Raw genomic sequence first — 12,321 nt, 5'->3', positions numbered from 1 at the left:
TAATTGGTAGTCATCTCGATCGTTAACGTTGTTTTTAATATTAATTAGGTAGTAAGAACAGAAATAGTAATTTATAAAGCTGATACGATACATAAAATTCTTTCACGCTCATAAAAGAACCACAAGCCACAAAACAGCGGACGTGATCCGCGTCATTCCCTATTTGCTCTCGATGAAGAAAATTTATAGAGTCATATTTATCTTTATTATAGTTTAATGCTCTTGATTTGTTTACAGAGAAAACCGAAAATGCGAACGTAAAAATAAAACAGCAAATGACTCGTGTTATATATTTACAATATTTTTACATACATTTCAACATTTTACAGACTACAGGGAGCTCTTTTTTATTCGAGCAACGAACAGTTACATAAACTAACACGTAAATCTAAATCGTAATAACGATTTGTGTTAGTTAATCTACTGGACCCGCTCTATACGGGATGGTACACTAGAATCAATAAAATTCTCGTGTCCACAACATCATCTACGAAGAAAAATGGTGGCAGTATTTTTGAAACGATAATATTCGCAGATAGGTCAAAGCAACATTTTAGGCCGCTTCTTTATTCTTTTTTGGTCAAGGGCCGCATCGATTTTATCTGCCCTTTGCACCTGATAAAAATAAAAAGGTGTTAAACATTTTTACTATATAAATAAACTTCGTAACAACGTAGCAATGATACATTTTTACCCTTTATGGAAATTTATCTATAATTTTATATTCTACGTCAAGCTCAAACAGTAGTATAAGCCAGTCAGAAATATATAGTTTAGGAGAAATCTGCTTTTTAGTACAATATACTGAATACAGGTACGTAAACGATTTTTCTAAAAATGTACTAAACATGGAAAATGAACTCTGTTAACAGGAAGCCATAATGAACTTGGCGAAATTAAATACTGTATAAATTTAATATTTCTATCAGCTATTGATTAACTATCATTTGTAATAAGAATAAGCGATTGGAAGGTACTAAGTTTACGAGGCCATTGTGCGTGTAACTTCATATAAAATAATAAAAGTACAAATGTAGGGAAATCTTAACTATTTACATTATGTAAATAATATATAACTACAAAAGATTAATTCGGTAAATTCATCATTTTCAACTTACATAGAACACTACGCGGTGTAACCAGTAACACCAAATAACTATCCAATATAATTTTTCCATAACTAATGGCACAACAATAATTTAATACAACATCAGAGAATTTGCAAAAAATCCAAACTAAAGATATTACGATTACTTTCAGTCTAGTCTAAATTTTGTTTCAACTTATGTGCTTCAAGAAGTCCATTTGATTGTGCTGTATTTTACGAATTATTTTAAACTCTTCAAATTTGGCTACAGTGTGATAAAATAATAAAAAATATTAGTTTACGGAAATTTTAAATTTAACCGAAACGGCCTATACAAAGATTCCACACATTTTTCATCGCCTATAAGAACATCAACATCGCAATACATCAATTCAATAACAAAAACAAATTATGTACAATCTAAAATAATTTATGTTTAAAATATCAACATATCAGGTTCTTAAGATTTTTGAACTCACATCACACATACATTTATTAGTCAAATTAATCTTATAATTTTTACTTGATTATCCTAAGTAATAGGAAAACACAAATTATAATTTTTAATAATAAATATCAAATGATATGTTAGGGTTCGTAAATTGATGAGATAAAAAATTACAAGGAATAATTAATTCTGATATGTGGATATTTTAATTATTTATGCTAAATAACATTTAGGTAACATTCAACATAGGATCTTGGGGACTAGAATAACGTTTCACGCGAATGTGAGGCGCGGTTGACACTGGTGGAACATAGTGGTCTACTTGTAAGTTCTGTGCAATCCAGTGCACCCACCTCTGTTCCACCTCCACTGTCCGTCGAGAATTGCTCAACTTCACCATCAGTGGAATCCGCATCATCTTCCGCAAATACCGAGTCTGCTCCTACTGATACAAGATCACTTTCTACAGCAAACGATGCACCTACACTACCAACTGAAGCTAGTGGAGCTAGTCTTTCGCTTGGACAGGGCGAGAGACGTCGCTCCGGAAGGGCACACACTACTGAAGAGCCGCGCCTTTCTAAATAGGAACTCCCGGAACTAGAACAAGTTGCCGAACTCAATCGGCGATCACGTGGACCACCCGAAAATCGTCTTTCATTAAACTTCAAAGCCGATCCGGGTAAAGAGTCTCCACGATGCCCTGAAAGCCGTCTAGGAGGGGCCAGTAAGCTACCATAACCACCATACGATGAAAATCGTGAATTACGCGGCCATGGGGGCTCCTCGCTTAATGAGGGTCGGGATCGTGCACGTTCTGATAGAGCCTCTTCTATGGCTAAATTTAATTGCCTTTCTTCTTCCACCGCTTCTTCCTCGGCCACAACAGCCTCAGCAAATTCAACCAGCTTTGGATCGTTCAATGCCTTGACTGATTTACTACGGCTTTTATAAACAATTAAAAAAACCATAAGTGCGAAAAAACCACCCAAAGTGGCGGCTATTCGGACACCCGTCATGACGTCGTATGTGGCATAAAACTCAATCCGGACTCGATCTCGCTCAGCTTGTGAACGATCTGTGGAATTTCCCTTTGTGCTGGATTCTGCATCAGCCCATCCATCTCGATTCTCCATCGCGTGGTCAAATGTTCATTTCCTGCAAAATAAACAGTCATTGATAATAGTAATATCACCTAACCACTCCACCCAATAAGATATGACAGATAAAGTGCTTTTTCGATAACGAAATTTAAGCTCTCAACTAAAAACACAAAACAAAACAAAATACCTACAAAATATAACAGATAATTCGACATAGTACGAACTATACTGCATTTAAAAAAATAGATATTATATTTAATGTAGTCAAGTCTGAAGACTGTAATACAATGTCGCCTCTAGACGATTTCCGTTTACTAGTTACCGCACAGCTCCGACTAACCGACCAACGACGTAACTGGGACGCGGAATATCACCTTAATATGTTTCTCTTTGTGTTATTGATACACAGTATGTAAAATAGACGACTCATTGGTCTCGTGGTTAGTACCTCTGACTGCGAATCTATGGGTCCTGGGTTCGATCCCCGGCTGAGACGAACATCGATGTGACGAGCATTTGGTGTTGTGCTTAGGTCTTGGGTGTTTAAATATGTATTTATATATCTATCTATCTATAATATGTATGTATATCCGTTGCCTAGTACCCATAACACAAGCTTCACCAGCTTAGCATGGGACTAGGTCAATTGGTGTGACTTGTCTTTAAAAAAAAAAAAAAATGTCCAATGACATTTCGTATACATATAAAAATGACAATCAACTTTAAGAAATTAATGTTTAAAATAAAACTAATACCTGCGCTCACGATTATCAAGTAATAAGTTTGCCTGTACGTACAATTTTTAAGAATAAAGTTATGCACTCGATCATACCGGAGGAAAATTTTCTATAGATATTCTTAATGCAAAGTTTTTTTTGGTACAGACAATTAACGACATGAAAAATTGTGAAATAAAGTAGATATTATTCAAATTACATCGCAGTTGACATTAACATTCATCTTTCGTGGAAACTTATAAATAACTAAAGAGACAGAGTCATTTACACTTCAGAGAATTCCGTGAAAATGGTTAGAAATTTTACAAATACATTACAAGGACAAATCCCAGTTTTATAGTGCACAGAGAATGGAAACGTTTTGGCTCAGTTCATCAGATTATCATTTTATTGCTACAATCATAATAATCGAACATTAATGCGCTTGTGCTATTTTTGATTTCCTAAATGTCTTCGATTTAATATTATTTGTATGAATAACTCCAAATATCGCGTCGACATTGGTGATTATATTAATACATATAGATGATTAGCTATAGCGTCATTGTAGAATGATAACTTCGTATGTCAAAAAACCATTTAGTTTTTGAAGTTATACTTCTTTAAAAATTTATGAGACTGAAATTTTACGATGTGCGCTATGTCACACAAAATTAACAGAATGAAGTTGCCCACGGAAGATGCTACGGCATTGGACATATTTTAAAAAGAACATTCGAATAATACTTAATAGAATTTATGTTACACTTAATGTAAGAGAGTAATAATAAATATTGATTTATCAAATTTTTCAAATGTAAACTGAACTTTATTGACTATAATGACTCCTTTTCCAGTCTTTGATTATTTAATTGTAATTAATTATTTGCATGCAATCAAAAACTATTTTTAATAATGCCAAAGAAGTATAACTTCTTACGCACGTACATAAGTGCACGCACCCTTTTTATTTTTAGACTCTCATGTTAATTAACTGATATAATCATGAAGTAAAGACTTATTTATGTTATTAATAAATAAAGACCTTTTTACCATCTAAAACTATGGACAAAAAACAATAATATTTTAACGAACATTGACGAAATGAAACATTTTTCGTTTCCTGTAATATTTGGTTCTCAGGACATACGAGGTTATCATTCTACAGTGACGATATGTAACAATAATACATTTTCGACTTGTGAACGTTAAAGACATTTAAACGACCCTTGCTCACCGTAAATAGATTGATAGAGCGTCTGCTAAATATCTTATTGGTCATCACGTCGTCGTTAGTGACATGAAGTATTATAACAGTAACAGTATCGTGAGATATTTTAGTATAGACAATTAAAATGTCAGATTTTTTTAAAATAACCTATGTCAAATTATTTTATTAAGCAATATACTACATTTTGTTTTAAAAAAAAGTACAATTCTAAAATATCATCCTCACTAAAGTAGTGCATGATTATTGACATAGTTTGGTTTGTAAAGGTAACGGATGTCTCTAACGACTTTGACGCTTAGATCTTAGAATAATCTGCAAAACCTTGAGTTTATTGCATACACAATACCTATGTTTCTATTTGTTCGAAAATATATTTGAAAGACCCGTTGTACTGACTTTGAAGCAGTGTTCTTAAAAGGCAAAACTTCAATTAGCTTAAAACGTCCTATTGTAAAACACAAGAATTTTGGCATTGTTATTATTGCTGTAGGTGATTGATTAACGTGTCGTATTGAAACAGTGATGTGTTCAGACAAGAACATATCAGAATAGTTACGGTCGTGTGTTCTGAAAAGAACAGTTTCATCGTGTCGTAAGACACGGTAATTTGCCCTGACAAGGGCAGTTGTCAAACGTTTTCGTCGTGAAACAAGAATAATATGTCCTGAAAAGGACAGTTGTTAGACGTTTAGTCGAGATACGATAATTTGTCCTGAAAAGGACAGTTTTCAGCGTTATCGTATTGCTACGATACCGAAGTGTTCTGAGAAGAACACGTTCGTACGCTTCGACGGCTGCGTGCAGAAAAAGGCCAACTTTTTGCCGCGCCGCAGTTTTATCGCCTACTCTGGTACCTGCGCAACCAATCAACGCTCCGCATCTTGGCACCACATGTCAATATTAGTTGTAAGTGTAGGATAATTTTTAAGTATAATTGTACACAGTTTTGTAAATAAAATTCATTCAATCATTTCACTATTCCATCTTCACCTCTTCTCTACAAGTAATTAGGGAGTTTTATTTTAACATCGACCAAATAATTCTGAACCAGTCAACATCAAGCAAACATCCCTAAAGTGGTGACCCCGACGTGATACCCCGAGAAGAACAACCCGAGAAGAACAAACCCGAGAAGAATACCAAGAACATTGAAGATGTCGACAACAGAAAATTCCGGTGCAGAGCGTCTAACTTCATCAACACCGTCGAGCCAGGAAGCCTCCGGTATTTCACTGTCGCTCCGCGTGCCACCACCGCATCCGCAACAGCCAACCATCGACACACTCATCGGTGAAATAAGAAGATTGTCTTCGGAAGTTGCTGAGCTACGAGCACAACCTTGCGACAACCATCGCAACCGTCGCCCTCGCCACCGTTTACAATCACGCTCGCAGAACGCATCTACAAATCGTAACGAAAACCAACGAGGGTCGCAGATGGAAGACCGAAGTCGCAAAAAGTCTCCAATGCCATACTGCTACTACCATCATCGCTACGGTATGGACGCGAAGAAATGCGCACCACCGTGCAGTGTCAAGCCTATTATCCAGTCGGAAAACTAAAAGTAACGCTGGCCGCGGCGGGAACTGGCGTTACCGAATCATCACACCGCCTTTTCGTTACCGACAGGGTAACAAAACTTACCTTTTTGGTCGACACAGGAGCCAATATCTCCGTGTTACCAAAGAAAAAAGGCTCACGCGAAAAACCATTGCCGTTTCAACTCTACGCCGCTAACAATACTGTAATTCCTACATACGGAGAGAAGTCACTCACACTCGATCTTAACCTCCGAAGACCATACACATGGAAATTCGTCGTAGCAGATGTGTCCAAGCCAATCCTGGGAGCAGATTTCTTACAGTACCACCACCTCATTGTCGACGTAAAAAACCGACGATTGATCGACGGGAAAACACAGCTGGTAACTAACGCTCAACTCAGTACTGCGGGCATACCTACAGTTCGCAGTATAGACATTGGGCAAAATTACCACAGCATACTAGCCGATTTCCCAGGCACAACTAGGCTCACTTCAATGAAGCTAAGTCCTAAACATTCCGTCGAACACTTCATTGAAACAAATGGACCGCCTCTTCACTGCAGGCCACGCCCCATTGCGCCGCATCGCTACGAAATGGTCAGGAAAGAATTTCAGAACATGATAAATCAAGGGTTATGCAGACCAAGCAAAAGCCCTTGGGCATCACCTCTTCACGTCGTGCCTAAGAAGAGTGGAGAGTTACGCGTGTGTGGCGATTACCGAAGGCTCAACGCCATAACCAAGCCCGATCGGTATCCCATACCACGCATACGTGATTTCACTTACCAACTCGCAGGGAAGAAAATTTTCTCCACACTTGACCTCAACCGCGCCTACCAACAACTGCCAGTCAGCGAGCAAGATGTGGAGAAAACCGCCATAATCACACCATTCGGCCTTTTCGAGTTCCCGCGCATGTGTCCTGGCCTAAAGAACGCCGGACAGACGTTCCAACGTTTTATTCACGAAGTACTGCGCGAACTCGACTACGTATTCCCTTTCGTTGATGATCTACTGATAGCGTCAATCGACGAGGAAGAGCACCGAAAACACCTACGCACCGTATTACAGCGATTAGAAGAATACGGCATTACCATAAACCCATCAAAGTGTGTTTTCGGCCAGCCAACTGTGAAATTCCTCGGTCATCAAGTCACGGCGGAGGGAATACAGCCACCCCAAGAGAAGGTACAGGCTATCACAGACTTTCCAAAGCCACAAACCGTAGAGGAACTGCGACGTTTTCTCGGTATGATAAATTTTTACCGCGAAAATATTAAAGACGCTGCCACCATACAAGCGCCGCTAAATACCTACCTGCACAACATCAAGAAGCGTGACAAAACCAAGATCGACTGGACCGCTGAATCATCGCAAGCTTATGAAGCATGTAAAGAGAGCATAAAAAACGCCGCTTTACTCGCTCATCCGTCTCACCATGCGACGCTTGCGATATTCAGTGACGCGAGCGACAAAACAGCTGGTGCCGCACTTAACCAATTTGTAAACAACACATGGCAACCACTCGGTTATTTCTCGAAGAAATTCAGCGACGCACAGACCCGCTATAGTACCTACGACCGAGAGCTACTCGCCATCTACATGGCTGTCAAACATTTCCGAAAAATGTTCGAGGGACGAGAAATCATAATATTCACGGACCACAAGCCGCTAACATTCGCTTATACAAAAGCAAATACAAACAGCGAATCACCGAGACGCACCCGACAACTACTTTATATCAGCGAATTTACCACTGATATACGACACATCAGTGGGTCTCAAAATGCAGCCGCAGACGCATTATCACGCATCGACGCAATCACGTGTCCATCGCCGATCGACTACAATCAACTTGCAATAGCTCAAGAGCGCGATAGCGATACAATGCAAGCACTCAGTCTACAGAGCAACCTATCTTTCAAGGAAGTTAACCTGCCCGCGTCAAACATCAAATTACTCTGCGAAACATCAACCTCATACATACGTCCGTACCTACCTGAGGAATACCGACGTACCGCATTCGACGCAGTACATAACGTTAGCCACCCTGGAATAAAGACCACGAGGAAATTAATTACGCAACGCTACTTTTGGCCCTCAATGAACGCAGATGTCGGCAAGTGGGCAAAAGTATGCCTACAGTGTCAGCGCGCCAAAATACAACGCCACACAACAAGTCCATTGTCAATTTTTTCACCAACCGAACGATTCGAACACGTGCACATCGATATCGTTGGTCCGCTACCTACCGCGGCCACCGGTCATCGATACCTCGTGACAATGATCGACAGAGCGACGAGATGGCCCGAAGCATACCCATTATGCGAAATAACAGCCGAAGACGTCGCCAAAGCAGTGTACGAAGGTTGGATTTCCCGTTTCGGTTGCCCGGCTACAATAACAACGGACCAAGGACGCCAATTCGAAAGCAGAGTATTTGCATCTCTTTCTCGCTTACTCGGAATTGAAAAAACGCGTACAACATCATACCATGCACAATGTAACGGTATCATCGAACGATGGCACCGTGTCCTTAAAGCCGCATTAAAGGCAAGACTACAGACCGCAAGAAGCTGGATTAACGAGCTACCAACCGTCCTACTCGGACTACGCGCCGCTATGCGAAGTGACACCGGCGTAAGCGCCGCTCAACTTACCTACGGATGCAACATACGCTTACCCGGTGACTTCTTATCAACGAACCGCGATAACATCATTATGGACTCTGCCTACATCGATCAGCTTCGTGACGCAATTCGTAACTTGCAACCAATGCCTAACCAACCACACAGCAACACAAAACATATATTCGTACATCGCGACCTGCAGACATGTGAATACGTATTCGTACGCATAGACGCCGTAAAGAAGCCATTACAAGCACCCTACGACGGACCCTATCGCGTGCTGAAACGAGACAGCAAGATATTCACGCTGCAGTTACCTAACCGTGAAACAAAGATCTCTATTGACAGACTCAAACCCGCCTACACAATCGCCGAGCCAGATGTGCCCACTGACACAATACCGAGTACCTGCAACAAGCAAATCACATCAAGTGCGAACGAACTACATAAACCATCACATAGCCTGAAACATCAAAACGATAGCAACCTGAAACATCAAAAAGACAACAACCTGAAACATCAAAACGATAACAACCTGAAACATCAAAATGACAACGACCTGAAACAACAAGGCATTGGGAACAACTCAATACCTACAAGGACAACTCGCCGAGGCCGCGTTATACGCCTGCCGGTACGCTTCGCTAGAGGGGGAATCCTGTAGGTGATTGATTAACGTGTCGTATTGAAACAGTGATGTGTTCAGACAAGAACATATCAGAATAGTTACGGTCGTGTGTTCTGAAAAGAACAGTTTCATCGTGTCGTAAGACACGGTAATTTGCCCTGACAAGGGCAGTTGTCAAACGTTTTCGTCGTGAAACAAGAATAATATGTCCTGAAAAGGACAGTTGTTAGACGTTTAGTCGAGATACGATAATTTGTCCTGAAAAGGACAGTTTTCAGCGTTATCGTATTGCTACGATACCGAAGTGTTCTGAGAAGAACACGTTCGTACGCTTCGACGGCTGCGTGCAGAAAAAGGCCAACTTTTTGCCGCGCCGCAGTTTTATCGCCTACTCTGGTACCTGCGCAACCAATCAACGCTCCGCATCTTGGCACCACATGTCAATATTAGTTGTAAGTGTAGGATAATTTTTAAGTATAATTGTACACAGTTTTGTAAATAAAATTCATTCAATCATTTCACTATTCCATCTTCACCTCTTCTCTACAAGTAATTAGGGAGTTTTATTTTAACATCGACCAAATAATTCTGAACCAGTCAACATCAAGCAAACATCCCTAAATTGCTTTAAAAAGGCAGTAGTTATTATTTGCAAGTTGCTTTTAATCTTAGGTTACTTAATAAAAAAATATATAATAGGCAAACAGGCAGGAGGCTTACCTGATGTTAAGCGATACCGCCGCCCACGGCACTCACATTGCCAGAAGGCTCGTAAATGCGTTACCAGATATTATTATATAATAACTAGCAGACCGGCCAAGCGTTGCTGTGGCTAAGGTTTTAGTTATATTACATAGTAGTAACCTATTCAAGGGACACCATGCTTTTTTGGTGGTAATGTTATTAAATTGTAGCTTATGTGAAACGTTAGTACTTTCAACACAGCGCCATCTGTTAGAATTGATACTGTCAAATAATAAACAAATATTATGCAACAAAATAATATTGCGGGTATAAATTGAGATGTAAGCTATCCTATCTTTTAAGTTAGATCAAATTGCACACGGTGTGCAAATTTGATTTAAACATTAAGATATAGAATAAGACTATATATTTAATTAACTTATTCAGTAATTTACACTCTACTTAATATAAAATTGACTCTAAGCGGAAACTCAAGAAATAACACAATAAGCTTATACCTATTATCCTCGTACATATTATTATGTAGACAGTAGACTGCAACGCAGAGATTTTCGAAAATCTCGTAGCAATTTTGACAATTTTAGTTATTCGATAAAATTATTAATTAATTCATTAATGAAATAAATTTTTTGAGTCAGTACGGAAAAAGAACTGTTATGGGATTTAAGGTTGCAGCAGTGCTAAATAATTTTTTTTTGGTATATTGACAATACTGTGACGCCATTATAGTTCGATAATAATTATCTCGATACACAATATGACACAAAAGTATGTAGTTTAAATAGTACTGTTTAGTTCAGTAACTGCCACACCGGTTCTCTTTCCAGACTCCACTTCTGTATGAAAAAGAAATCCTAAATAAGAACACGTTAAAAGACCAAGCTATTAGGTTTTTAACAATGCTACATCTATTATATATATTACCCATAATATATCTCACCCTTTTACTCAATGTCATATATATATTTTGTACGGGGTAAGATTCAGATTCGAGACTTGGCGCTAAGTACGACTCCCATATTTCAAATTCAATACGTTCCAGACATACTAGTCTCATTCTCAGCGCTAAGTCTACTCCGAATCTTTTATTATATTTTTTGGGATGGTTACTTTTTTATGTATTTTAATTATTTTAATAGCCCAATTTAATAAGCAAATAAAAATATTCGCTAAACAGATAATTATTAATGAGCCTTCTACGTTCTTCAAAAATTTTCCCCTTTGCTAATTTTCGGCTTATCGTGTTGCGTAAAATGTTGCCTTGTGTATAATAGCTGTAGCTATAAACAACATGCACTGGGCACAAACAGTATCAACTCAACACAATGCAACTAAATATAGATTAAAGATTAAAAGCACAGGACATTAAAGGCATTATAGGCAAGTTAGTAAAAAATATTATTGAAAGTCAAACGATTCAGCTAGATTTTTAATGGTTTTATTTGAGAATGTTTTAAATAGACATTCATCTTCTTCTGGCTTATACAAAAAAGACGTTTTAGCATGGTTTCCGGGAAGGTATATCGGTTTCACTACAGTAACAGCAGCATATAGAATATATCTAGCTATTAAAAGCGAAGATAAGCAGAGCAGTACAACTGATTGAAAACAAGGCATACAGGTAGATTATAAGGGGAGAAAACTATACAGCTACAATAAGCAGACTTAGCAAATTTCTAAAAGATATTTACCACTTGAAAAACGTAATCCGAACACCGCAACAATTGACAAATACTTTGAGTGACGACGACTTATTAATATTGTGTTCATGTCCTTGATATTTTAAATTTTATTTTGAACGATTTTGATAGAAACCGTACTTGACACAACATAAATTTTTTTATAAGGTATACCCACAATTAAATAGACATAACTTTATTATTTTTTTCGTTGCATTTAAATTCTAATTATGGTATCATAATTTCGATTGTCACTGCACTGTACTTTCAATTAGTAATGAACAAAAATCATATTGTCAAGAAATTAAAAAATATATCACAAATATTTTCATTTTCGCGTCACGATGATCCACTAGTCCACGGACCACCTCGCCTCCATTGACAAATTGATTAATTGACACTATAGTGACATTATCAGTTGGTTAGTGTCAATTGCCTTGATTTACCGGGTTGACCACAGACATTAAGTAAAAAAATCTTTATAATAATAAATACATATTAAAAAATTTCAATTTTTAAACATCTTGTTAGTAACAATTGGTTTCTTTTTA

General features: G+C 38.1%; 1 protein-coding gene across 1 annotated transcript; it reads right to left on the bottom strand.

Annotated features, from left to right (window-relative positions):
• Window positions 1–276: 276 nt before the first annotated feature.
• On the bottom strand, window positions 277–12,166 carry LOC125058033. The gene is made up of 2 exons (XM_047662033.1): window positions 11,783–12,166; window positions 277–2,693 (listed from the first exon to the last, which is right to left on the bottom strand). The coding sequence occupies exon 2, from the start codon at window positions 2,669–2,671 to the stop codon at window positions 1,796–1,798; it is 876 nt and encodes a 291-aa protein (XP_047517989.1). The 5' UTR covers window positions 2,672–2,693; window positions 11,783–12,166; the 3' UTR covers window positions 277–1,795.
• Window positions 12,167–12,321: the final 155 nt, after the last annotated feature.

The sequence above is a fragment of the Pieris napi genome, chromosome 17, assembly GCF_905475465.1.
Source record: "Pieris napi chromosome 17, ilPieNapi1.2, whole genome shotgun sequence".
In the NCBI taxonomy this organism is placed as follows: Eukaryota; Metazoa; Arthropoda; class Insecta; order Lepidoptera; family Pieridae; genus Pieris; species Pieris napi.
The sequence above is the reverse complement of the archived record's forward strand: the minus strand, read 5'-3'. Positions and strand labels throughout refer to the sequence as shown.